The 25,961-nt window shown below is 41.7% G+C and overlaps 1 protein-coding gene across 1 annotated transcript; it reads left to right on the top strand.

Annotated features, from left to right (window-relative positions):
* Nucleotides 1-9,504: 9,504 nt before the first annotated feature.
* LOC133908538 (uncharacterized) lies at nt 9,505-24,483 on the top strand. The gene is made up of 27 exons (XM_062350609.1): nt 9,505-9,884; nt 10,715-10,874; nt 12,410-12,502; nt 12,831-12,933; nt 13,051-13,213; nt 13,687-13,861; nt 14,528-14,647; nt 14,776-15,363; nt 15,449-16,036; nt 16,202-16,270; nt 17,119-17,232; nt 17,337-17,579; nt 17,889-17,936; nt 18,030-18,164; nt 19,256-19,423; nt 19,503-19,565; nt 19,666-19,776; nt 19,867-19,950; nt 20,058-20,105; nt 21,243-21,317; nt 21,625-21,720; nt 21,958-22,038; nt 22,158-22,229; nt 22,440-22,484; nt 22,956-23,039; nt 23,121-23,224; nt 23,869-24,483. The coding sequence occupies exons 1-27, from the start codon at nt 9,757-9,759 to the stop codon at nt 23,984-23,986; spliced, it is 3,876 nt and encodes a 1,291-aa protein (XP_062206593.1). The 5' UTR covers nt 9,505-9,756; the 3' UTR covers nt 23,987-24,483.
* Nucleotides 24,484-25,961: the final 1,478 nt, after the last annotated feature.

The following is a 25,961-nucleotide window of genomic DNA, read 5'->3' as shown; positions in this document are numbered from 1 at the left end:
GCAATTTACACATTAGGTAATCTGATCGAGGTATATGTCAGGATTTTTCATACTTGATTCTTTCATAATGTCCGATTATTCATTGAGTCGCGGCAACACACGGGGTTCCTACTAGTTTAAGTTTTCTCCACTAATTTTCAAGCTTTGTAGATTTCTCCGGCTAATGAAGAAAAACCATCTGTGCACAAATTATTTCTTGTTTGATCAAACAAGCTTAGAGCCAGAATCCGTTGTTTAGATCAAACCTAAATTTTTTCTTAGTTCAGCACAAATAGCTTCCATTCCAAATAGCATCATTCGTATATGCATGCAGTTACAAACAATCCGTTGGCTAACCGGAAAATATACCATTTTATTTGCAAGTCGATCCACGGTAGGATACCAGGATGTTTAGCTCAAATGTACCACTTGATGCGCTTCACGGTTTTGCAAAAATGCAATGTTTTATTAGATTGGCATTCGATTTCATTTAAGTCTGCCTTTCGAGACTGGTCTGCCTTGTCTTGCAAACACCCCAGTATTGTTGTCGGAACTAGTTAGGGCTGTCAACAAGTCGAGATAGTGCGAGCCTAACATGGCAAGAACGCTGAGTTGTTGATCGAGCAAATCCATAAATTTTCTTCTTGAGTAGGCTCGTTAACGGTCAAAACTCATAAATTTTCTTGTCTATTCCTAAGCAAATGTATAACTTATCAAATTATTGAATAGATTAAGAAGCTTGCGAGCTAAGCTCGAGCTCGACTTAAATCTCACGAGTCAATCTCAAATCGAGCTTTTAGCAATCCAAGTTCGAGTAGCTCACCAGTCTCAAACTTTTTTTTATAGAACATCCAAATGAAAAAACAAAATTTGCGGCACAGCCGGCGACGATGCGGAGCCGCGCGCCGGCGCCCTGTGCTCCACACGAGTGCACTACCGGGGCCGCCTCCGCCCTGGCCCCGCTCTTGCTGCCTCTCCGGGGGCTTCTAACGACGAGCTACATCTGATCTGAGACCTGGCCTGCATATCTCCATGGCGCGCGCACCTAGCTCCTGCCGTGCGGGCTGCGGCCCTGCCTCGGTACGGCGGGAAACAGCAACACCATGCGCTGATGCACCACGCACGTACGGGAGCGGCGGACCGACTCCGCAAACAAGCGGCCTAGTGAGTACACGACCAAAGCATGAAAAGCACGAGCCGGATGCTGGCAACGACACAATGTTCGCTCCTGCGCTTATCTACCAGCTGCACGCACGGGGAGGAAGGGTACCTGTACTCGGAGAGTTGGATACTGGACGGTTCAGTGAAGGCCGCTTCACACTAGTGCAGACAGTCCGTCCTGGTGCAGCTACCTAGCCGTCTGCCGTACGAGGAATTGGACGGTTTCCGTGCACATGCGCCAACCTTTTCAGAATCCATCAGCCGGATAGTCCAGTACGTGTACGTAGATACGGATTCCAAGGTAACCTCGGCCGTCCTTGCCCGATTACGTTCGTTTCCAGGAGATTACGAATTTATGATCGGCAGCGTAAGCTTTCTGAATTCTGATGGTCGCATGGCCGGGGCCCGGTGTGGCGGCGTGGCCGGGGCCCGCCTGCTGTCGCTGATCGCCTGACGCCGGTGCATCGTCTCGCGGCATCAACATTTCTTGGCAGATTTGCATATACTTCCTGTCTGCTTGCGTCCCTTGGCCCTGGAGCAAGAACCTTTCTTTCACTCGAGTGCAAAGCAATGTAATCATCTGGACTTTACACTGTGAAATTGCTAAATTTTGCTCTGACTGGTCTCTTTATCGAGTGTAACTGACTAGTCAGCTCAGGACGACGTACCCTCCAGGAGTGAAAACCACTCTGAGCCAAACTTCCCAATAGGGGTATCTGGTCGGTCGATCGAGTTACGGCTGCTGCGAAGTTTTTGCATGCACGATCCATTTCCGTGCTTGAAAGTTGCAGGGTACGCTGTATCCAGTTGACCGAGACGAGGCTCCGCAGGCGTCTGAGAATTTCAGATTAACCAAACTCAAACATCGGAGATTACTCGTCTACGCGATGACACATTCCCTATATTGGCGCTCAAGCCAGTTGACCGAAACCTTGGGGAACACAAACGTTAACGTTGGCAGAACAAAGGCACAGCGGTTGATGCCATCGGAAATCATTGACTGTCCTAAAATGTTCAGTCAAAGCCCCTAAACTTGGAGGTTACACAATGAAATACACAGTTGCAAGCCTCTCTGGTTATTCAAAGCATTGCTTCATGATGATTTAGACTGTCAAATTGTTGAAGATAAGAAGTTTTGGCTATTTAAATCTACGTTGCAGTTCTGGGTGTTATAAGAATGCAGCGCCATCCAAAAACCTATCGGTGGTCACATGCATCATCTACAAATCCGTAGCCACAAAATTGTGTTCCGCGTCAGCCACCCTTTTTCAAAGAGAATGTGAAACGCAAGGAGCTTCTACTAATAGCTATTAAACAGACCGAAATCTACTGATATGCACATGTCTGTACAACTCTATACAAATGTGTAGCACGGTGAGACCAGTGATGACTGTAAGCTGGCCTTGGGAACATTGTTTAGGGGAATCTTATGATCTTCTGAACTCATCAGGATCTTTCAAATTGAGGACAAAACTAAGATATGTATGCCCAGGACAGACAAAACCAAGTTGTTTGAGTCATACATGTAGCTAAAGAGAACCCAAAGGGAGATATATGTATCTCCTGGGAATCAGAACGATTCATGAGGCATCATGGTCCACAAATTTTAGATGCATTGTCCCCCAGATCTTGCATCAAAGTTCGTGCAAGTTTAACTGCGGCATGTGTTTGTGGAGTGGTGGCAGCTGCAAACCCAACAGAAGTGGCATACTGTCACACCGAGATGGAATACATTATTACAAGCTTACAAGTTACAACTAAGCAATATGAGGCCTTCTCTTCAAAAATTGAGGCAGCGATTTGGGGCCTCTCCATTCGCACCCTATATAAGCACATCAGATGCTTGGGGAATGACCATGCTAATTAAGCAGAAACACTTTGCCAACAGTAAAGGAGTAGACTCAAACATAGCCTGCCCTTCCCTTAAGAGAAACACCCTTCGTTTTTCAACCAGGATGAAGAAGGCAATGAGCCAAGGGAAGAATGATTGCGGCCTTAGCAAGATGTTGAAGGAGCAGAAGGCGAGGTAAGACTTTCATATTTAATATCTCTTTGGTGACCAAGTAGTCGGAGGAAGCGGGAAGGTTTTAAAACTTAGTGGCGACGGCAATTCGTGCGGCCTCCCCGGCACTTGGCGCGGGGCCATGGACCTCTCGCTCAGGGGAGATCTCATGCATACGCCTTCCCCTTCGACCTCGCCTGCGGCTAATGACTAGTGCTCCCGTCCATATCAGGCCTCGAGACACCGGTTTTTCTCACCAGTGCCTGAGAACCAATCGAAGAGGAATAGATCCACCTCTCGACCCCATGGGGGCTGAGGGGAGCTCGATTGGCTTGAGCAAGGAGAAGGGACTGCATGGAAGAACCTCGCCGGTGAGCATGCCGACGTCCAAGACTCTCACCGCCATGGACGGCAATTCCCGTAGGGTAACAGTGGCTTCAAAATCTGCCTGAACACAAGATGCGGAAGGGCAACCTATGATGGAGTGATGGTTCATCACCATATTTACTCATCCAGCTCGGTCGAGGATGAGATTTTAAAGAGGTTGAGAGAGCGCTTGACCTCAGCGTCGATAAAACCAAAATGGAAATTGGAGGAGGAGCGTCTCCAACTGGCGATGGAAATTAAGGAACAATTTTTTCTTCCCTCGCCAATTTCAGGTGAGTTCGCAGATTTAGAGTCTGCAGTACGGGATTTGGAAGAAGCCATGCGTAAAATCCCAAGTCAGATTGGTCTGAGGGCGGAGATGGAGAAGGACTGGCTGCCGGCGGCCACGGCGGCGCTAACTGCAGCAGGGACAGAGAGGGAGACAACTTGAGGCATGGGTCGAAAGGTTTTGGTCCATTTGGACCCGAGCCAAGGAAAGGGATACGGGCCCCCACATCCCACACTGTTTGGTTATTCCCATCAGGACATATATGCCTACTCTCACCTTCTGATGCCGCACCCCTGGATTTGGATCCCAAAAGCTTCCTCGCAGCTAGGGTTAGGGTTCCCGACAACGCACGCAGAGATCAAGCGATTTGGTGCTGGTGCGAGGAAAGTCAGTTTGAGGGACTCCCCACTTTCGCTTGTGCCCTATTTCACACAGGTGGTGAAGGAGGTATCCATGGCGAGGTGGTCTGAGCAAGATCCAGGGAAGTCGTGGGGGCAAGCAACGACAAGACGAAGATTGAGGGGAAGAAGACGACCTTCTTAGGGGAGATCTGTAGTGTGAGAAGGATCTAAGACACAAGTTGCAACGGAGCATGTGCGCTCAACAAGACCACAGGGGGTCTCGATTACCGCCAAGAAGAGATCCCCCTTACCATGGCCATGGAGGCCGGGTAGGGGTTTCGACAACACAAGAACAATGTCTGGCCATGGTGGGCGTGGCTTTGGCGACGGCAAACCTAGATCTGACGCGGGCCATGGAGGCCAGCACGGTAGGCAGGAGAATAGGCAAGATGGGCCGTCTGGAGAATGACAGGGAAGTGGATAGCTTCAATGGGGAACATCCCGTCTAAATCACAAAGGTAAGCAAGATAAATCTATCAAATCTCCTGAGAAGGTCCGATGCTTCAGGTGTTAAATGGAAGGACACCATCATGAGGATTGCACCAATGAACCAGTGTAGTACAAGTGTAAGCAATCTAGCTATATGGCAATTGATTGTGCCACTGGATTTGAAAAAGCTAGGAAGATTCAGATGTTTGGTTTTGCTACTCAAAATTTGGGTTTTTATTCAATGCACATACATGTGAAGAAGTTTCACATTTTTCATTCTACTGACCTGCTGATTGTCCTCAAGGGGGAGGCCACAACAGAGAAGATAGAGGATGAACTAAAATATCTCATAGACCTGAAGTGGGATTAGAGAGTGAGAAAGTTAGCTGGTAATGATTTTATGGTGGTCTTTCCAACCAAGGAATCCCTAACCACTTTCTCAAGGTTCAACTCGATGGAGCTGGCCCTACATAGGCTGAAAGTTAAAATTAGCAAGCATGGGAATGACCCAGACATCACTGATGTGCTCAAATCTACCTGGGTTAAGATATATGGGATATCTGCTTTCACTAAAGATGTGGAGTCCGCTAAAGAAATCACCTCTCTGATAGCTGAACCTGTTGTTGCGGATGAGTTAAGCTTACTGAAGGATTACCCTGTTAGAGTTAAGGTTCTCTGCAGAGATCCTCACAAAATTAGAAACTTCATAGAGATATTTTTCAATGGTGAAGGACCCCTGATCAGATATATCATGGAATGCTTCACTGATAAATCCTCCAAATATAGCCCATCAAAACCAGATAATCCAGATGATGAGGAGGATAAAGGTTTAGATGGAGATGATATGAGTGAGTTTAAAGATGAGTCAAGCTTGGGAGACACTAATACAAATGAGGGAGGAGATAAAACCAAGAAAAATTCTGCCATGCCTCATAAGCCCATGGAAAAGGGCAAGCAAGTTCTATCTGAGGCCCTTGTGATCTCTGAATCATGCAAGGTTATCATTCCACTAGCTTCTTTTGATCCTTTCCAAGGAATGCTAATAGTTAACATGGATGTAGCTGGAGAAGGGGATACAGGGCTGCTTCTGTCTCATGGTGAGACCATTCTGGAAGAGGTAACAGGGGGCCTGCTATTCTTGACATGGGTGTCAAGATCTCTGACTCCTGAATGACTGACCAATACCTTGCTTTGGGGGATCCTCTTGATCACTAAAGGCTAGACTTTAATCATGTTCATGAACTGTCATACTTCAAGGATAAGTGCTTGTTGTTAACTGGTCCACTTGAATCCTCTGGATCACAAGAGAGACAAGGGGATAACACTAGATATCCCCCTCTGGGAGGCACCAGAAATCAGGGGGAGGGGGGAGTCCCTTCCCCCTTACTTGTGGGTCAAGCCATATGTGGACTTTCAGTTAACTTGGATGTCAATACTCAGCTCCAAGGGATCACCATGGAGGGTTCTCAAGAAGATGCAGAGGAGGAATTTGACAACCTCTCAAAGATTAGTTCTAAAACTGATGACTTTGAAATCACCCAAGATGAGTTCCTGTTTCTAAGGCCAAGAAAAGCAAGCCAACAAAGAGGAAGGGCCATGTGGCTGTCACTAGAGCCAGCTCTAGGATCCCTAGAGATGGCATATCTATCCATACCAAGGCCATGAAGAGGGTCTGGATGAAGAACATGACTGGAGGTACTTCCTGCACTCTCAACCACTTTACTTTTCTGAATAATACTTCTAATGAATGCATTGCTGAGGTAATTAATGCTCTGGATATACAAGTTGATAATATTGGTGTGCAAATTGATGCCTTTAAGGCCAAGGAGATAGCTAGAGCTGCCATTGCTGAAGCAAATTATAAAGTTTATCTGTAGAAACAAAGTGGAAAAGAGGTTCCCATGGAACATAATTTAGAGTAGGATTTGACCATGATGGTCATTGATAACTCAGTCAGAGATATTGAATCTACATCTTTGGAAGTATGTCAGACCACAAAAAGTGGTACTCTGACTAGAAGGAGAGACAACCACCTCAAGAAACAAAAATGAAAATTTTACTTTGGAATGCTAGAGGGCTTTGGAAAGTAGTTAGTAGAAAACAAATCAGAGACTACATTTTCAAAAAAAAGTGTGACATCATTGGTATCAAGAAACTGTGAAGAAGGACTCCACAACCAAGGATCTTAAGGAGATTGGTAGGAATAAAACATTTGCCTAGGCTGTGCTCCCTACCCAGGGTCAATCTGGGGGGATTTTGGTTGGTGTTAAAGAGGATTTGCTGGAGCTAGAGAATTATGAGATATTCCATTTTGTATTAAAGTCACAGTAAATATGAGACTGTCTAATTTGAGATAGGAACTAATCAGGCAACATGTTTATTTAGGAAATATTCTATTTCTTTGTTGTCTTACCCAAACCGAGAGATGGAACTTGCAGCACTGGACAACAGCTGCACCTGAAGTATCAAGGTATTAGCAGCTAGCATGCAGCATAATGCTGTGTACATATGACCCTACATTCTGGTCTAGATTTCCCATAACACCTGTCATACCTTACCCAGCAGCATCTAAACATGCAGCATCATGCATACTTGCCCAGCACTTGTATATGACCCTACATTCTGGCCTGGATTTCTCAGAACACCGAGCATACTTACCCAGCACTTGTATTAGGTGTTAGTGTTACTTGCTGTATTTTTCATGTCAACTAAATGATCTGAAAGATAGGGGAGATGATTTTCTAAAACTTATTACTTTTACATGCCATCTTGAAGAATCTGGGCCACATATTGGAAATGATTTATTCACACAAAAATTCCATGATTTTTCTGCTTATTTTTGAGTTTTGAAATCTGGGCTAATAAACACAAACCGCCTGTCTTAAATGCTATAGCTGCCAGCTCCTTTGTCAAATCAAATCCGATGGCACTGCCTCTTGGAGCTTCTACTTGGTTGTTTCCAGTTCGATCAAACAAGCTAATGCCAGGATTTGCTGTTCAGCTCAAACTTCGGTTTTTCTTAATTCAATACAAATTGCTTTGATTCCAAATGTCACAATTTCTACAAAGTTATGTATGACACATTGGCTAACAGGAAAATTTAGCATTTTACTCGCAACTTGATCCCACGATCAGATGTTTAACTCAAAGTATTACTCGATACACTCCATTGGTTTTTGAAAAAGTGCAATGCTTAACTTGATTTGCAATAAATTTTGATTTAAGGCAGCTTTGCGTTGTACTCAGGAAATCCAAACTTATTATGAATTTCAGGGAGTCGACAATGGTAGAGCACACTAATAGTACTCAGAAAATCCAAAAGATATGTAACATAATTTGGATAGGAAAATATAACAATTTTCCTATCAGGGCAACACTTAGTCCAACTGAATGGGGAAGTGCTTGGCTTGTCGGTATTACACTATTACTACAAGCCCACAACTAAATTAGACTCTAGAGTATCTCCAAAGTCCATCATATATACCCCATTAGGTAATGCCAATATGCATAATATGATATTCTTTTAATGAAAAACTGTATAATATGAATTTGTGTTCATGATGAAGTATTTATCCCTTTAGTTCCTGCGGTCAGAGAAATGAAGCATAAAAAGTGCAGAAGCTTTTGAGAGACTGCAGTTGCTTCTATTTGATGTCATCAAAATCCGAGCAAATATGATGCTTGAGGACGCTAATGCGTCATGCACATGCGCATGCGCATGTGGAGCGCCTTCTGCTTCACCTCTTTCTTTTGCATCAAAACCGCCAGATCCATATGCTAGTAAGATTCAGCATGAGCCGCCCATTTGGTTCATATGTATTGACTTTCATGGATTAATCGAATCACACAAAATCTAAATATACTGAGAAAAACTCGAATAATATACGTCAATAATTTGCATGGACGAACACTGAGATGATTATTTTATTTTTTAGTGAGGGGACGTGCTGAGTTATCTGCTTGTCTTCTTTCCACTAGATGCAAATGAAGCCTAATAACCGAAGGAAAGTAGCTATCTCGTGCCCTTGGCAGCTCTTAGTGGCATATAACAATGGCAACTAGAACATCATACAACGAATAGAAGAGACCTAACACACAAGATAAGATATGCGATATCATTCACACAGATAAGCTTGCAATGGAGGTGGAAATGCTACTCTGAAAAAACTTGACAGTAGTTGGTGATGCGTCTTTCTTGGCAGTTATTCTGAAGAGGATGTCTATTGAGCAGTGAGTTTTATCGGTTTTTCTATCGAATTAATCATATAGTTGTGATGTTTTTGGATTTGATTTCTAATATAAACTAGATCAACTCTCTTTTTTATAAAAAATCGACAATACTCTTACCTTACTTTAAAAAAACACTCATACGCATTCTATCAAACACATGGCATGCGGTAAACGAGGAACGGACAAAGTAAAGGCAACACTTTTGCGCACTTGACTATACCGGTTGCATTGGCCGCGGACTCCTGGTCCTGGACCCCTGGCTACCGCCTGACCCGTTTTCCCTTCCTCCTCCACACCCACCTCCTCCTCGTCCTCGTGGCCGTGGTCCTCCAGATGCGAGTCGGTAGGGAGGCGCGTGAAGTGAAGGTAGATCGGTGGCGATGGCGGCCAGAGGAGGGCGGCAGCGATGGGAAACGGGCGGAGCTAGAGGCGGAAGAAAACATGGGCCTTGTTTACAAGCGCGGCCCGCTTACTCGCTCCCACCTGTCAGCGAGATTATCAAACTAGGGCGCGCGGAGCATCTTGACGTGACAGGCCCACGCTTCCAAACCGGACGGCGCAGAGACACTTACACGTGGGACCAAAGAGAACCATAGGAGTGCCCACACGTCAGTCTCCTATGCCCCTATAACATCGTGCAGACCGGCGGCCATTGTTCTCGTTGGCCCACTCCGCTCCTCGCCTCCTATCACCCCGTGGCCCGCGCGGCCGCCTTGCCCCTTGCCCCTCCCGCCGCCGCGTCGCCTCCTTCGCGGCCACCGCTCAAATCGAAACCGCAGCACAATCCAATCGCGGCCACCGCAGCCTACTCCTCTCGGCCGCGGACCCGTGCCCTAGCTATTTCTCCGCGAGTCTGCGAGGCGCTGCGCCCCGGAGCTAGGGTTTAGGGCCCGGGGCCCATGGAATTTGGGGAGGACGGCGCCCAGTGGCCGCAGCCGCGAGGCGAGGCTGCCGAGGCGTTGCCGCCGATGCTGTCTGACCGCGGCGAGGTCGCCTCACCGCGCTTCGATTCGTCTCGTGCTCTAAGGTGAGGGGCAAGCCGACCTCCCTGTACTTACGATTTTTTATGAGTGACGAGTCCGCTCGCAGGCGCTCTTGCGAAACTATTTTGTATGGTTAGGTCGATTATGTTCGTGAATTTTGGACCTTTTGGTTTGGTTGAGTCGAGGAGTCGATGTGAATGAAATTGCTGTAGGATTTACTTTCGTAGATCTGACATGCTTAGTTCCGCATCCGTGCATTTACAATTGATGTTGTAAGATTTTTATGAATGTGGGCCTGGCCAAGTTGTGATTTTTATTAGAAGCGTGGATGCCCTCTCGAGTGAGTCTCTTGAAAATTGGTAGTATGAGTTGGAACCTGCTATCGGCAATGGCATGGAGAAATGAATTATTTTCGCATGAACTGGCAATAGTACGAGGAATACTCAATTGGTTTAGCAATAATCGGTAGATGCCCTCTGATAGGAGGACAAACGAATGATGTAAAAGCTTTATTTTGGTACCTTTCTCTCAGTAATTTTGTTGAAGGATGAAACTGAAATAGTAAAGGGGAATAATTCATACCTGTAGGATCCAGACATTTAACTATTTATTGACCTTTATATTATTTTGGTCAAAGCAAAGTCTGGTTCAGGAATATCTTATAATCGATATATTATTTCATCTTGACTTGGAGTTTGTATTGTTTGAAGTGTCATTGATCTGCTTTAAGTAACTTATAGTATCTGTGAACAACTTAGTAAAGTGCCTACAATGAATTAACTAAACAATTTTTTTTGCTTATTTCTGCGTTCCTTTGCTTGCTGCTTTGGAAAACTATTTTGGTGGTACTCATGTTTCTGTTTCTTGCTGACAGATTGCTGAGAGATCTTGGCACACATGTAACAGAAGATTTGGTTGTGCTGATGCCAAATTTGCTGTCATTTTTGAAGCATGATGACCCCGCGGTTGTTAAGCAATCTATAGCTAGTGGGACAAATTTATTTGCTGCTGTATTGGAAGAGATGGCACTTCAGGTTGTTCTTTGTAAAACAGATATTTATCGATGAATAAATCCACTGTTGTTGTAACTGCCAACCGTTGTGATGTTGCTGTTATCTTGGATGAGATCACTTGCTTATCCTATTGTTTTGGGAGTGTCTCACAAAGTTCAACCGAGTGAAAAACTTCGCTACAGGAAATACCTAACTTAAAAATTATTCTTCATAAAAAGAGTTTCCAAGCTCCAAATGCAAACATTTTGACTGTGTTCTACTTGACTTATTCAAGACAGTGCATAGATCCAGCACTTTGTTGTTTTCACCCGTTTCCACTTTGTCAGTTTATGCATAACAGTAACAGCCACTGGCTATCATAAAGTGCTTTTGATGAAAGCACTGTTGTCTGGTATCGATCGTTGCCATGTTGAGTGCATGCATATCTTTTTAGTCATTAATGAACTGAAGATCATAAAGCTTACTGTGCTACCATTACAAGGCCAACCATTTTAGTTCTTTGCAAGGCCTTATGTATTCATTGACCAAACCTCTAAATCCTTGTTAAGTCTGCTTCCATCATTCATTCGTTCTGGCCCTCATTTCTTTTTCCAGTTTTCTTATGCTTGCTCAATTATCTCCCCATGAAGAAAACTGGAGCAAGAGCAGACCTAATCCAACAAATTTTAGAATAGCAGGAACAAAGATTTGCATGATAGTATGGTGCTTAGTTTTTACTATTTGAAAAAAGTCAGTTAAGAAATGACTTTCTTGCACTAACTCAACTATCTTAAGCAATTATAACAGCATTAAAGTGATAATAAATGTACTGGATTTTCCTTGTACCATTCATATTGCCATGAAAAATAAAGACAGCCAAAACTTGACCCAGTTGAATACTTGAAGGAATATCATAAAATTCTATATATTTAGCTTGCTGTCAAGTTGGTTTTAAAAGTGGCTCTTCCCAGTGGTACACATGATCATATCCATGAACTAATCAGAATTTCAGAAGTTGGTAGTAGTAAGAGCAATATATTCTTTTTTGTGAAATATGATTGTGCAAGATGCAAGAAGCTTGTAGATAAATTTTCCCCATTGGACTAGGGGCTACATATTAAATTTTTAAATTTACATTTTTTACTCTTGAGTGTAAAATACATGCTACAATCAAAACAGGACTGTTTTCTTACCCTGCAACAATTTGCATTCCAGCTATGTAGAATGAAAACGAAGTTTTGTCAAACTAATTGAGACATACAATGCCCATAGGTTAGATTATTTGTTATTTGTTTGGACTAATTTACAAGGACGATTTATGATTAACTGTACAAGATAATCCGGCAACTTTTCATAAAGTGGTTTGGTTCAGATGAAGCTCACGGCATTTTCCCCTTGTTTTTGAAAATGTGAAGTCTGGAGTCAGGATTCTATAAATCTGAATAATTGTCTTCCTTGCCACATTTTCTTCTGCTTGGATTTGATGTTACTTATAATGTTATCATTTGAATATTAGTAACTTGCTACTAATAGCATCATTCTTGGTACTCACTGTTCTACTTTTATTGTAAATCTAGATTAACAAGTGTGGGAAAATTGATGCTTGGCTTGAAGAGATGTGGGATTGGATGAAGCAGTTCAAAGATGCAGTCCGTTGTGTGATACATGAGGTTGGTTTAATTGTAGTTTATGCTGTATACCTTCAATAAGGTGAAACTGCTGTTGTTCTGTCGTGAGTAGTTGGCACATCATGGAATTACCTAAAACCCGTGTAAGTGTGAGGTCGTCATTGTGACATGCCCCTTCATTTTATTTGATATCTAGTGCTTTGGGTGAACCCCTAGATGGTACTATTGCACTTTACCGTAGTTCTTCCTGAGAATATCACCAATTTATACAAAATGACATCTGTGGGATAAGATACCATGTTTAGTGCTGCGGTTTCTGTTTTAAAGTCTATGTTATGCCTGACACTATTCTTCATGTGACATGTAACAGCCCGGCCCTATTTCAACTAAACTACTCGCTGTAAAGTTCGTTGAGGTATGGATCTTGTGTTTCACACCTCAAGTCAACAGTGATCAAATACAGCCAAGTGAAGGTATCATTCGCCAGATAAACAGTAACAATTAAATGGGCCATTTTTTTCTTGAGAGAAATGGGCCATCCTATTAATGTGCTTTCAGATTAACAAAGTATATCTTCACCCTACAAACAGGAAAATCCCGGAGATTTGATACTTCACGATTATCTCAGTTTCATCCTAGCCTTGATCCTGTTGTTCTGGAGGCTGATGCAAACAGAGCTCTCATCCTCCTACTGGATATTCTGCAATCGGCTTATGCTTATCGAGGGTCCTTCCTAGTTGGCACCATTAACTCGTAAGAGTTTCTACCGGTCTTGCATATAATGAGTATAAATGATTCATGTCCATTATTCAGCATTCCCTCCTGTGTTCTTTTAATAAGCTTCCTCTATATATGAGGATGAAAATGAGTTTATTTAATGCTTGAAATCCTTTCCTAGCTATCCACATGTTTATCATGGAATAGCTCAAGTAGTTTAGCCGCTTGACTGGTGTGTTACTCTTTTCACCCCATAATCTATTTACTTTGTGATCCTATTTTGGTTTTGGCTCCTGACCACTTATTTTGACCTTTGCGCCTATGTATGCGTGTGCTTGTTTGCTGCCAGCCCAGCCATATGTGGAGATGGAGTATATCTTTGAAACTTTTAGAGTTTATATGGGTGCTTTGGGGCTGTACATCTATTTGTGCTGTTTATCTTACAAGACTGCATAGCTGTCTAAGATGCATTTATCATTCTGAAATATAATATATCTGTCATTTGTCAGTCTTGCAGCGGTTGTGAAGAATCGGCCAATTTACTACGACCGCGTGCTGCCAGTGTTGCTTGATTTTGACCCTGGCTCGGAGACAACAAAAGGAGCCCATGCAGCAAGCCTGCGGTATTCTCTAAGAACAGCTTTTTTGGGGTTTCTACGGAGTCCTCACCCCGCAATGATTGAGGTGAACTCATCTAATGCAGGTTACAATTGTAGATTATAGTTCAGTTGTCATTGATAAACTTGATTCAATGGAAATACTTCATGCTAGATAAATGAACAAAATGATTGATTGGCATTGACTGTAAATATGGTTCCTGAAGATGAAGGTGTGGTTGTCTTCATGGCACCCTACCACATGCATGAAGGTCATATGTCAATTAATGGCCAAGTGATGACATACTTCAGCTCTAGTATCTTTTGATTCTAAATCTTTGAGAACTATGTCAAACTATAAAAAAAGTTCTTGTGACCAGGTCAACAATGGATGATGCTCCCCATCAGGGAGCTGTCTGAGTTTAATAATAAAAAACCCTTGGTCATCTTGTTCTGGAATTTGTGATGTTCACGTAGGTTGCTTGCTTGTGTTGCTTGTCTTTGTTGTATCTGTTGATAACTAAATAAGCTGTATATGTTTAGATACCTATCTTGTTTCCTTTTAAGGGACCCTAGAGCAGTTTTACCAATTTTTCTTCTGCAATTACTTCTCGTAGAGATTTACATATGACATATCTCTGTAGGTCCTTTTTTTTAATGTCATTTGCTGGACTTAATTCATTCCTCTACCTTCACTGTTTTTATTTGTTTATGTTACTTGTCAAGTTAACCATAGCCTTTCTTCTCTGGACAGTCCAAAGACATATTGGTAAGGCAGCTTCGGGCTCTGAGCCCTGGTGATGCAATAGATCAAATTATTAGGCAGGCAGAGAAGATGTCTAGAAATGTAGACCGTGCTTCTCGTTCTAGCAAGGTATATATCTGCATGCTTATACAGTTCATGTTAATGGATTGTAAATGTACTTTTGAAAATAGTCTTCCTTGAAAAGTATGTATTATTTGATTCTTTTGAAAAACTTAAGTTGTTTTCATATGTCACAGGATGTGCCTCCAACATGGGAGATGCCTTATGGAGATATTAATCGGAAGAAGCCTGCTGCCAGATCAAGTGATGTTCTTGCTATGTCTGATGGCGTAGCTAAGAGAGCAAGATTCGACACATCTGCCATTTCAAATCTGCCAGTTCAGGGATCCTCTGATTATTCTGATATGCAGGTTGACAATGATGCCAATTTGGGTCATTCGTCTGATCCAGCTATCTTGAATAGTGATGTGTCTCCTGTTGAGAAGATGATTGAAATGATTGGTGCTTTACTTGCTGAAGGAGAAAGAGGTGCTGAGTCCCTTGATATTCTTGTCTCAACAGTAGAGGCAGATGTCATGGCTGACATTGTAATAGAAACAATGAAACATATACCAGAACCTCCATTTCCTTTAGCAACAAATAACGGTGTCCAGCAACCAGTTTTTAAATCTTCCTCCACTCCACCAACAGAGAACCTGCCATCCAGTCCAGACTCGTCGCTGTTTGCTGCACAGTTAACACCCACAGCAGATGCAGCAAGCATGTTACCATCTGATGCCTTTGTTATTCCTAGTGTTCATGATACTAAGCGTGACCCAAGAAGGGTATGATCTAACTTTTGGTGATTTTCAGGTTGTGTTTTATGAATTCAACAGAAATACCTATTCTGAGGATGCTGATGTCTTGTAGGACCCTCGTCGCCTTGATCCACGGCGTACAGTTTCACATGCTGCTACAAGTTCGATACAGGCGAAGGTGGAAACCAATAATGTGCATCAGATGGATAATTTACCAAATACACCTTGCTCCAGTTCTGGGAAGGTTGAAAACTATTTGGATTATTCAGGAGATTTACTGAAAACTGAAGATGAACAGCACACATCTTCTCAGCCCAATCAAACAGTTTCCAAAGACAAGTCTGAGCTTCTGGATGTTGCCACCGAACCAGAGCCAACCTTTGAAGTCGTGGCACCAGTGGATGCTGGGTTAAATTCTTCTGATGTCGATGAAGAGATGGTTAATCCCTTGTCTTCAGAAGTTACTTCACTTGATGAATCTGATAGTGTGGATTTGGAGGTTGACCCCTTTTTACCAGTTCCCACGGCTTCAACACCGGAGGATACTGATCATGACTTGCCAGTTATTCCATCTCATTTGGAATTAAGCGTCAAAGAGAAAATCTCATTGAACAAAGAAGCAATTAGGCGGATAATTGCTGATTACAAGAAAAACAGTCTTAATGCAAGATTTTCTTTGCTTGCTCATTTGATTGCCCAGGTATCATTTTGGTATTGTAATCTTTGTATTCTTACATATTCTATAAGCTAAATGCTTAGTACTTCGATTCTTCAAATCTCTTTTGTTTACTTTGCTAAATACTTTGAAGGTAGATTCAGTAGTTTGTTCTCACACTGCTTTTATTTATAAATTGTGTCTTCACAGAGTGCTGATGATGATAATATTATGGATTTGATTCAGAGGCACATTATCTTTCGTTGTAATGATCAGAAGGTAATTTACTAACAGTGAACTATATCTATTGCTGTTCACTGTTGCCTGCAGTGCTGTAAATGGAGCAAAAAACATTTGAATTTTTGATGAATCAATTTACTAGAAATTAGCTTTTGGCTGAGTTTAGGATCTGAATCTCGTTTTTTTTTTGTTAGGATTGTAATGCACATTTCCTCTTTGTTGGTGGCTCTTGTTAGGTTTCATCTCTAGCCTATCCCAACTTGCTTGGGACTAAAAATGCTTTGTTGTTGTTGTAATGCACATTTCGATCATACTATTTTTGTCAAATGTAAGTTCAGACATTAAAACTGGTATCAGGTCCATATTTTGGTTGGAGTGAACTTGGCTTGAATTCATTATAAACAAGCTGATCGTCAGCACATCACTTTGAAGTCGGTTTCAAGCGGTTATTGAGCTGAGCTAGATTTGCTTTAATAGGCCCGCGTGTGCATAAATTAAGCCTATTCGAGCCAATCTCATTCTTGTCCTTCCAATACATGTGGGCGATTCTCATGACTAGGGTTCAACGGTTGTAGTGATGTTGTGACTTTTTGATTCATGTGCCCATTTCTGCTGAGCTTGAGCTAGTTCAAGATTAAATTGAGGAATTGCTGCTAAATGAAGCTTATCCTCAAGAGAAGCTGATTTAAAACATGAATTTTGCTATGTTTGAGCTGGTTAAGCTTGCTCTGCTTGCCACGTAAATCATAAATTGCCATCTCCCAAACTAAGCATGCATCGTGATCATATAAGCATATTAGCTGTCCAGTCAACCCCCCCCCCCCTCCACCCCCAAAAAAACAAAACAAAAGGAAAGATTCTCACTTCTGAGCCATGTGTTTTCCTAGGGGTACGAACTGGCAATGCATGTGCTATATCAGCTGCAGAGTATCAATGTTGCTGATTCGCCAGAAAGCTCTACGCCTGCTTCTAAACATTACGAGAAATTCTTTATATCACTTGTAAGCATGCTCACCATAGCTTTGCATTTCGTTATATGTTCTTTCTGAGAGTTGAAATAAGGAAAGATATAATATCTTGTCATTTCCTTTGCTATCATCTCCAGGCGAGGTCCATGATTAACTCACTGCCTGCTTCAGACAAGTCTTTTTGCAAACTTATATGTGATGCACCATACCTGCCAGAGTCTTTGTTTAGATTACTGGAGGGTCTTTGCATGTCACAAGGCAACAGCCAACAAATAAAGGACGGGGATGGTGACCGAGTCGCCCAAGGCCTGGGAACTGTATGGAACCTTATCTTAGGGCGGCCTCCACTTCGACATGTTTGCTTGGATATTGCTCTGAAGGTTTGTACGTTTCCTTTTCAACTGGTAGAATGCTATAAAATCATCGACCGATGTTTAAATGGTTTGGTGTTTTTTCTAGTTTGCACGTCGATGTTGAGTTTACTAGTTATGTTTGATTCATTTCTGTGTAAATATCTCCATTAACCTCAATGCAGGCATGCAGTATGCATGGCTCACATTCTATGCTACTATATTTTCAGTTTATGATAATATCATTCTTAATTCAGAATAATGGTAAAAATGATTCTCCTTATGTGGCTGGCACTACATTATTCTGGACCTCATTTATCATTTGTTATGAATTTGCAGTGTACCGTCCACTCTCAAGATGAAGTCAGGGGAAAGGCAGTTAGATTGGTATGGGAACAGCATTGTCTAATCTTTTCTTTGCTTTGTTTTGACTTGATATAATACTAGGCTATGTAATGCTGATACATACATTCTTTTTAGGTTGCAAAAAAGCTCTATGATCTAACATATGCAACAGAAAGAATCGAGCAGTTCGCCACAGAAAGTCTTGTAGGAGTTGCTAAGCATGTGGACACAGATATTAATTTAACATGCTCAAAAGAATCTACAGCTGAGGTAATTCTTCATGATTTTGATCGTTGTCATTGTTAGGCACTTTTGATGATCAGGCTCTGCTACGGATGAAAAAGATGCATGGATCATCCTAATTATTGAATTACCTATTAGAATTCAGCAAATGTGTTGGTGTTCAATGTTGGAACTGTAGTTTCTGTTCCATTTGACTTCATATTTCAGTTAAAAGTGAAATATGGATGTGAATCCATCCAAAATGTTGTATCATCTGTATTATTTGCATTTGAATTTTAATTCAAGAAAGTAACATACAAGTTCTGTTGTAGCATGTCTTATTATTTAAACACCTTTTCTCAATTTACTGTCGTGTTCCTTGATCTTGACTTGGCATATCATAACTTTCACGGTGCTGCATATGAGAATATTATCATTATATATCTGGCTAGTGGCTAGCATCTAACACACAAATTATGTGGATGCCCTGAATCCAACCAAAATGAGAAGAATTTTTGTTGGAGTTCTAGGATATTCCAGTATAACTAAAGAATATGGATGCAAGTACGATTTGAATTATATCATCTCGTATTTGATCTGAATCCGAAACGCTTGCTCAACCATTATGTTCTTATGCGCTTGAGTGCCTGTTTTCTAGTTGTATTTCTATATCTCGCCCTTGAAAATGAAAAAAGAAGGGTTTCGGTCTCGTATGTTACAGACATTTGCATGTATTGTGTCCTTTTTAACTTTCTGATAAGATACCAAGGATATATGAAATCAATCTAGTATGTCCAGAAGTTTGTTTAAAGTTGAGGTTACATAAGCCTATGTGGTTTGAAAAGACACTTGCAACAATTGATGGAGCATTCATCTTGTCACTTGGTTATGGAACCCTCAATAGTCAATACCTTGATCTTTACCTAAAATTTTGTTTTAGTTAGGTTGCCAGTTATGGTAGTAACAGACTTATTTTACCTTTTTATAGAAATACAGAATGGGGTTGGGTTTCTTAGAACTTAAATATTTGCAGCTCTCCTACAATTCCTGTATTACAGTTGCGAGTCTTAAGGCTATTTGCAATAATTGCTTCATTTTAGTTGAATCTTTCACTGATGTATGGTGTTTTGTGAAAGCAGTTGGAGGTAGGCACTCAAGAAGCTTCAGGTAGTGGCTCCCAGATTCCAGATTCTGGACCTTCTGAAAGTGGGTCATCCAAGACATCATTGATTTCACTGAAACAATCAGCAATATCTGTATCTGAGGCGAAATGCCGTACTTCGTTGTTCTTTGCGCTTTGCACAAAGGTATCTATACGAAAATAGTACCTTGCTCTTTTATCTGTCTCCTTTCTGGGTGGTGGTAAAAGCATTTTGTTTCTTGCAGAGGCCTAGCCTTCTTCAACATCTGTTCAATGTTTATGGAAGGTCTCCAGAAGTTGTCAAGCAGGTGCTGCTTTTATTTTGCAATGTTCTAGTCTCTATGATTTTTAAATATTGACTAGTGAATTACAATTACTGGCTGCTCATCATGGTGCAAATTTGTTCAGTGTATTCATTGGCATATACCCAGCCTTGTAAGAAATCTGGGGTCCTCATGTCCTGAGATGCTGGACATCATTCATAATCCACCTGAAGGCAGTGAAGGTCTTGTTACCTTGGTATTACTATGAATCTCTGACCTCTCTTTCTACACTATTTGGAAACAAATAAGTTCATTTCTGCTAATTGTTTGTTTTCTTGTTTTAAAGATACTGCAAACATTGACCGAAGAATCAAATCCTTCAGCCGACCTAGTTGCGGCTGTTAAACATTTATATAAGACAAAGCTGAAGGTCTGTAAAATTTCTGCTACTGCTGCAAAGTCTCTTGTTCGCACTTTAACATGTTTGTTGTTTTCTTATTTAATGTGTTTGCTGAATCTTGTAATTTTCTCTGGTAGGATGCATCTATTCTCATTCCTTTGCTATCTTCATTTCCGAAGGAAGAGGTATATGCTTCTGTGTTCTTTTAATTTTATATTATGCCTGCCTAGTGTTCTGTTAGCTGAGAAATAGAAATGCTTTGGTAGAGGGTTCCATCAAGCACCACGCCCGCCCGGGCTTAAACCAGGGTCCCCATCTTCTTATGTGAATGCCAGAGCTCCTGGCATTATTTCAAAAAAATAAATGAAATGAAATATAAACACTTTCACTCCATGGTAGTGTATGCAAGGACGTGTATGCTGTGCACATCATGGATTGGGCTGTGCAGTCAATCTGAATTCATTTGGCAGCTGCTAGCCTGCGAGGCACAGGTTGCTGATTGGTTGGTGTTATTTCTATTAAGAGTTTTGAGACTCAACTGACCGCCACATATGGTTGCTCAGTCAAGATTGTGTAGGTCTATTCAAAATTGGCAGGTGGTCTGATCCAGATCGTACTGTGTGCAATAAATCCCTCAGTAAATCAATTCCCTTTCTTTGTCGGGGAAAATATTTTATCAAGGGACTTAAAATATGTTTTATCAATGCATGTGGTATATTTCATGACATTATTTTTTGTATTAGTTTCGTTTATTCATTGAGTGATCTAGAGTGTCTTGATTTTAGGGTATGGGATCTTTTCAATTTTAGCTTCTAGCTAGCCACACGCTGCTTTCTTGTTGTAAGATGCCCAAGGAGGCAATAATTAGCTTTGAGGTCATGGTTACCCATGGGTCCGTGGTTTCCACTTGCAGGCTCATTTGAATGTTATCGTACCATGGAATGATAGAGTAACCAATGGAGCTGTAGCTTTGATCACTTAGTCTGTTTGATATTAACATTGAACTATTTTGAAAGTTGAAATAAATGTAAATTTACACAGCACTTACACGTCAATCTGGAATGCCAAAATAATTTGCAGCTGATATAAATGTATGTTCAACATATCTTTTTGAAAATTCAGTACTGATTGTATTGGGTGTTTCTTTTTTGGGAACATTTTGCATTTTTTTGTGATCCTTAACAAATGCAATTTTTCTATGTACATCATATGCATTTTGTTTCTTTACAGTTTCATTATTATGGATTTCAATTTTTTAGATCATGCTATAATTGACATGATTTATTGATTGCACGACTTCTCTCTTATTACACTGGTCTCAGGTATTGGCCATATTTCCGAGGCTAGTTGATCTCCCGCTTGGCAGATTCCAAGATGCACTTGCTCGGATATTGCAGGTGATTTTAATGTGCCAATACAATGCTCCATTAATAGGCATTACGTAGCCCCCAGCCCATTTTGAGCTCACATCATAGGCCCGTTTGAGGTTAGATGTGACGGGGGAAAGTGTTGAAGTATGAGCAGACTCCCTTTCAGTGCTGATCTGATACGCCATCCTTATGTTCGGCATGATTTTGTATTTTTATGGTTGAGACAAAGATGTAATTGATTTGCTATTAAGGATGCGCCCTTAAGCTATTCTTTAGCCAAATCATGAGTTGTTGTTTTTTCAAATCTTTGATAGAAATAACTTTATTTTTGCAGGGAACCGCTCATACCGGTCCAGCATTAACTCCTGCTGAAGTTCTGATTGCGATTCATGATATTAACCCTGAAAAGGATAAAGTTGCCCTGAAGAAGGTAATAGCATTTACTATAGTTGTTTTATTACCATGCAATAGTATTCTGACATTGCTAGTATAGTGCATTTGCATTCCAAAGTAATTGAGCTCTCTAGATACTTTTTTATTTTGGAACAATGTCTGAATTCCAGATTTCATGCCCAAACACATCCACATTCATTTGTGAAAATGCGCTTAATATATTTTTATTTGTTGTCATGAAGTCTTTTCAGCTGCTGATGGAAATTCATTTCAGGTCACAGATGCTTGCACAGCTTGCTTTGAGCAGCGTACGGTATTTACTCATCAAGTTTTGGAAAAATCGCTGAATGAATTGGTACTTCTTTCCTTGAACACGCAGGAGAATTGCGCATCATTGTATTAAAGAATGAAGGCACTGTTATACTGTGCAATTTTGTGCAATTTTTTTACTCAATTATTTGGAGTGTTGTGCAGGTTGACAGAGTACCAATTCCTCTTCTTTTTATGAGAACAGTTATTCAAGCGCTTGATGCTTTCCCAGCTTTGGTATGCTAATTCTCATTTTGATTTGTACAGAACGAATTTGATGTAGTTATATGTATTGGAAGGAAATGCTTGCCAGTTCACCTATTCCTTTTGGAATCACTCTATAAGCACTTTAATATAAAAACTATATAAATGTTACTTGATAACCAGCCTATTGAAGAATATTGTGTTTCAGACTTTCAGTCATTTGATCATTGTTTGTTTATTCAGGTTGATTTTGTCATGGGAATACTCTCCAGGCTCGTCAATAAGCAGGTATGTCAATTTCCAGTGTCTCATGCAGTAATGCTTTTGTTTTATGTCCTGTTTTATTTTCTTGGCTGTTATTGATTGACCATACAAGAATCCATGTTCTATCATGGTACCTTTTGCTTTACCAGAACCCCAAAAAGTTGTTTCTGTCACTATATTCTTAACTAACAAAGACAAGCTAGTTTAACATATAGGTATCCCCAGAGTGTTCTAACTCAATTGGTGTAGCTCTCTCATCTTTTTAGCATATTAATCTTGCATTCTTGACGGTAATCTTTTGTGTGAAATATAGAAACCTAATAGTGCCATTATGCTATGTTCAGCAGATTAGTCATCACTGAAGTGTGCTAATATTATCGATACATAATTTGAACTATTGTCCATTTTAAATTTACTAAAAAATTTAGGGACGAATGTCATTCTTTTTCCCACTTATTGAGCTCTGAGCCTTCGAATTTGTTTCGCTTGCTGCAGATATGGAGAATGCCAAAGCTGTGGGTTGGGTTCTTAAAATTGGCATTCCAGATTCAGCCACACTCTTTTGATGTCTTATTACAGGTATTACCCTGTTATGTTATGGGTATTCCTAGATATCTGTTCTTCTGTTTTACTGATATGACATCATGTTGTTGCCTGTAGCTACCTCCACCACAGCTTGAATTTATGTTGAATAAGTATCCCAATCTTCGAACACCTCTTTCTTCATTTGTTAATCAGCACAACATGCAGAACACCTTGTCCAGGTACTTCTGTGGTATTGCTATTAGTGTTACAAGCTTACTCGATTTTCATACCTTCTTTTGATGGCTTGAGCAGCAAATACTTCAACTTCCAGTTAGTTGCAATAAAGACCGAGTCACCCAAACTAGCATCCATTTTTGTATGTTCATCAACTTGCTGTGTAAAATTGCTGAGAATGTAAATTCTTGGGGTGTTGCTTATAATGAAACAGGGCTCTTAAAAAGATTATTTAATGTGCTGGGTGTATTTGTGCTTCAATGGGAATCCGGGGTTTTGTAATTAAATCCTATGGTAGTATTCCTGTAAGGCTTTGACTCATCTCCTTGCTATTCATTTCTGGGGTTTGCAGTGGCCGTCTAGTTTTTATGCTAACGACAATATTACTCATGCAAAACTACAAGTATGGTTCCTAATTTCCCTTGGAAGCAAGGATTTAAAGTTGTAACGAAGATTACCTCAAGTTTTATAATTGTGTTGTACTGCCAACTTCATTATATATGCCTTAATGGTCTTGAATTGTGTCCTGTCCATTCTGTTGTATGTTTTAATCTCAGTTTTATTGGGGTAATCTCAGTTGAGTTAAGTTGCTGCATTATTTCTTTTCTTATTTCTGACGTGCCATATGTATGATTTCTCCTAATTGCAGACAGATTTTGAGAATTCTGGGCTTCTTTAATGAACCACAGCAGGCACCAGTGTCATTTGTGCCTGCTACGTTACAAACAGCGGATGCGACCTCTCTTCCTGGTGCAACCCAGATGTGAAATATGATGTTGTTGTACCAATCAGATGCAAGAAAGCTCAAAGCACATACAGCGCCTTGTAGACAGTAGTGATATGGGTGTGGAACGGGGCACGGATTAAGAGTGCTGTCTATCTGATGTTTCTGCAGTTTGCAATGACTGGAGTCGCTATAAGCAACGCCTATAGCAACTCCACAAGGAGATGTTAACAACAGGCGATGTTGAAAGGAGCCACTGAGATGATTGTTTGGAGTGAGGTCCACAATATTTGTGCTGGAGGGTTTACTCAAGTTGTATAGTAGCTGTACTGTTATGGTAAAATGTAGTTCCATCGTCGTAGTTCTGGGTGTCCTGCAATTGCAGGCTGAGGCAAAGCAAAAAGACAGAGCTTATGCTGTTTACAGGAAAGCGAGCGATATTTACCGGATGACCATCATGTCTTCTACCAGACAAGGAAGTAGGATTGCTGCAGCTGCATTCCTTAAATAGGGAGCTGGCATTTATCTAATTTACTCTAACCATTGCTGTAACAATTCGTCTGTGTACATCAATCAATTGCTGCTAGTGTTAGCAAAAATATTTGTTTTTTCTGTTTAGTTATGGTCTGACGACAATTGTAACAGCCCAAATTCGCTCCCTATTTTTTTTCCAATAAAAGATGTCACAATGCCCTTTCTATCAAAATTAATTAAGGAATTAATATTTTTAAAGAAAAATGAAAGAAAAGAGATCATAAGAGAAATAGAAAGAGAAAAATTCTCTCGGGCATCCATCTCTTCCCAGGCCTTCTCTCTCTTCGGCCCTGGCCCTTCCCCTGGTCCCTCTCTTTGCCTATCCATGTTGAGCCGGCTTGCCCCCTTGACTCTTCCTCCACCTGCGTCCCTACTCATGGCTCCATTGCCTTGGTCTGCACTGCTCTCTAGGCATCTTGTTCTTGGGTTGCAATCACGCAGTCGACCCACGCGACCATGCCCAGCTCCCGCCCTCTCTCTCACATGTGTGCCTGAGCCTACCTGTCAGCTCTGTCCCCCTCATCTCGCCCTCCTTCCTTTCTTCGCTTCATAATTGGAAACCACAACTGAGGAAAAAGGAATGAGAAAAATCCTGCATCGAAATCAAAGGCAACATGGAATTACATCACGAGATTGACATCGGCCCCGAAACCCTAGCTCGACTCCAATTAGGTGGCCAAGGCTATATAAACCTAGGGATGACAATCGGGTACGGCGGGTATGGGTAGTGCTCACCCGCGGGTATACCCACAAACGCTTGTGGGTGAAGAGCCAACCCTATACCTGTTACCCGCGGGTACCCATTACTCGTGGGTATACCCGTTTACTCGTGGGGCGGCGCGATGATGTGGTGTGACAGGGCGGCATGGCGGCGGCAGCTGCTAGACAGGGCGATGGGGTGGGCTGAGGCAGGGCGGGGCGACACGGTGGGGTGGCGCGGGGAGGGCGACAGCGGCGAGACGGGGCGGGCCGGGGTGGTGTGACGCGAGGCGACGAGACGGGGCAGGGTATTTATATGATGTAAAATGTTAGGGTTTAGATGTGAGATTTTAATATGGTGGGTATACCAGTTTCGCTGGTATGAATATACCTTACCCATACCCGTACCCATTTACCTATCGGACAATATTTTTTACCTACGAACATACCTGTGGGTATCATTTGCTACCCATACCCTACCATATTCGGGTATTTACCTGCGGGTAAATGGGTAATCGAGATAAATTGTCATCCCTATATAAACCCCCTAGACCCCCCTTAGCATCCTAGGCCTCCCCCGCGTTCTTTTCCCCTCAATTCCAGAGCGAGAGTGTCACCTAGGAGGCCTCTCGCCGAGCTCGAGCCATCGCCGCGCTTCCTCGCCGTCGCCGAGTCACTACACCAACGACCACACACCCCCAAAACGAGTCACCACTGATTAGGGATCCTCTTCCACCGCTCATCGTCGCAGTCCAAGTGCTGGAGTGTGATTTCGGTGACCTCCC

This window comes from Phragmites australis, chromosome 2 (assembly GCF_958298935.1).
Source record: "Phragmites australis chromosome 2, lpPhrAust1.1, whole genome shotgun sequence".
Classification (NCBI taxonomy): Eukaryota; Viridiplantae; Streptophyta; class Magnoliopsida; order Poales; family Poaceae; genus Phragmites; species Phragmites australis.
The sequence above is the reverse complement of the archived record's forward strand: the minus strand, read 5'-3'. Positions and strand labels throughout refer to the sequence as shown.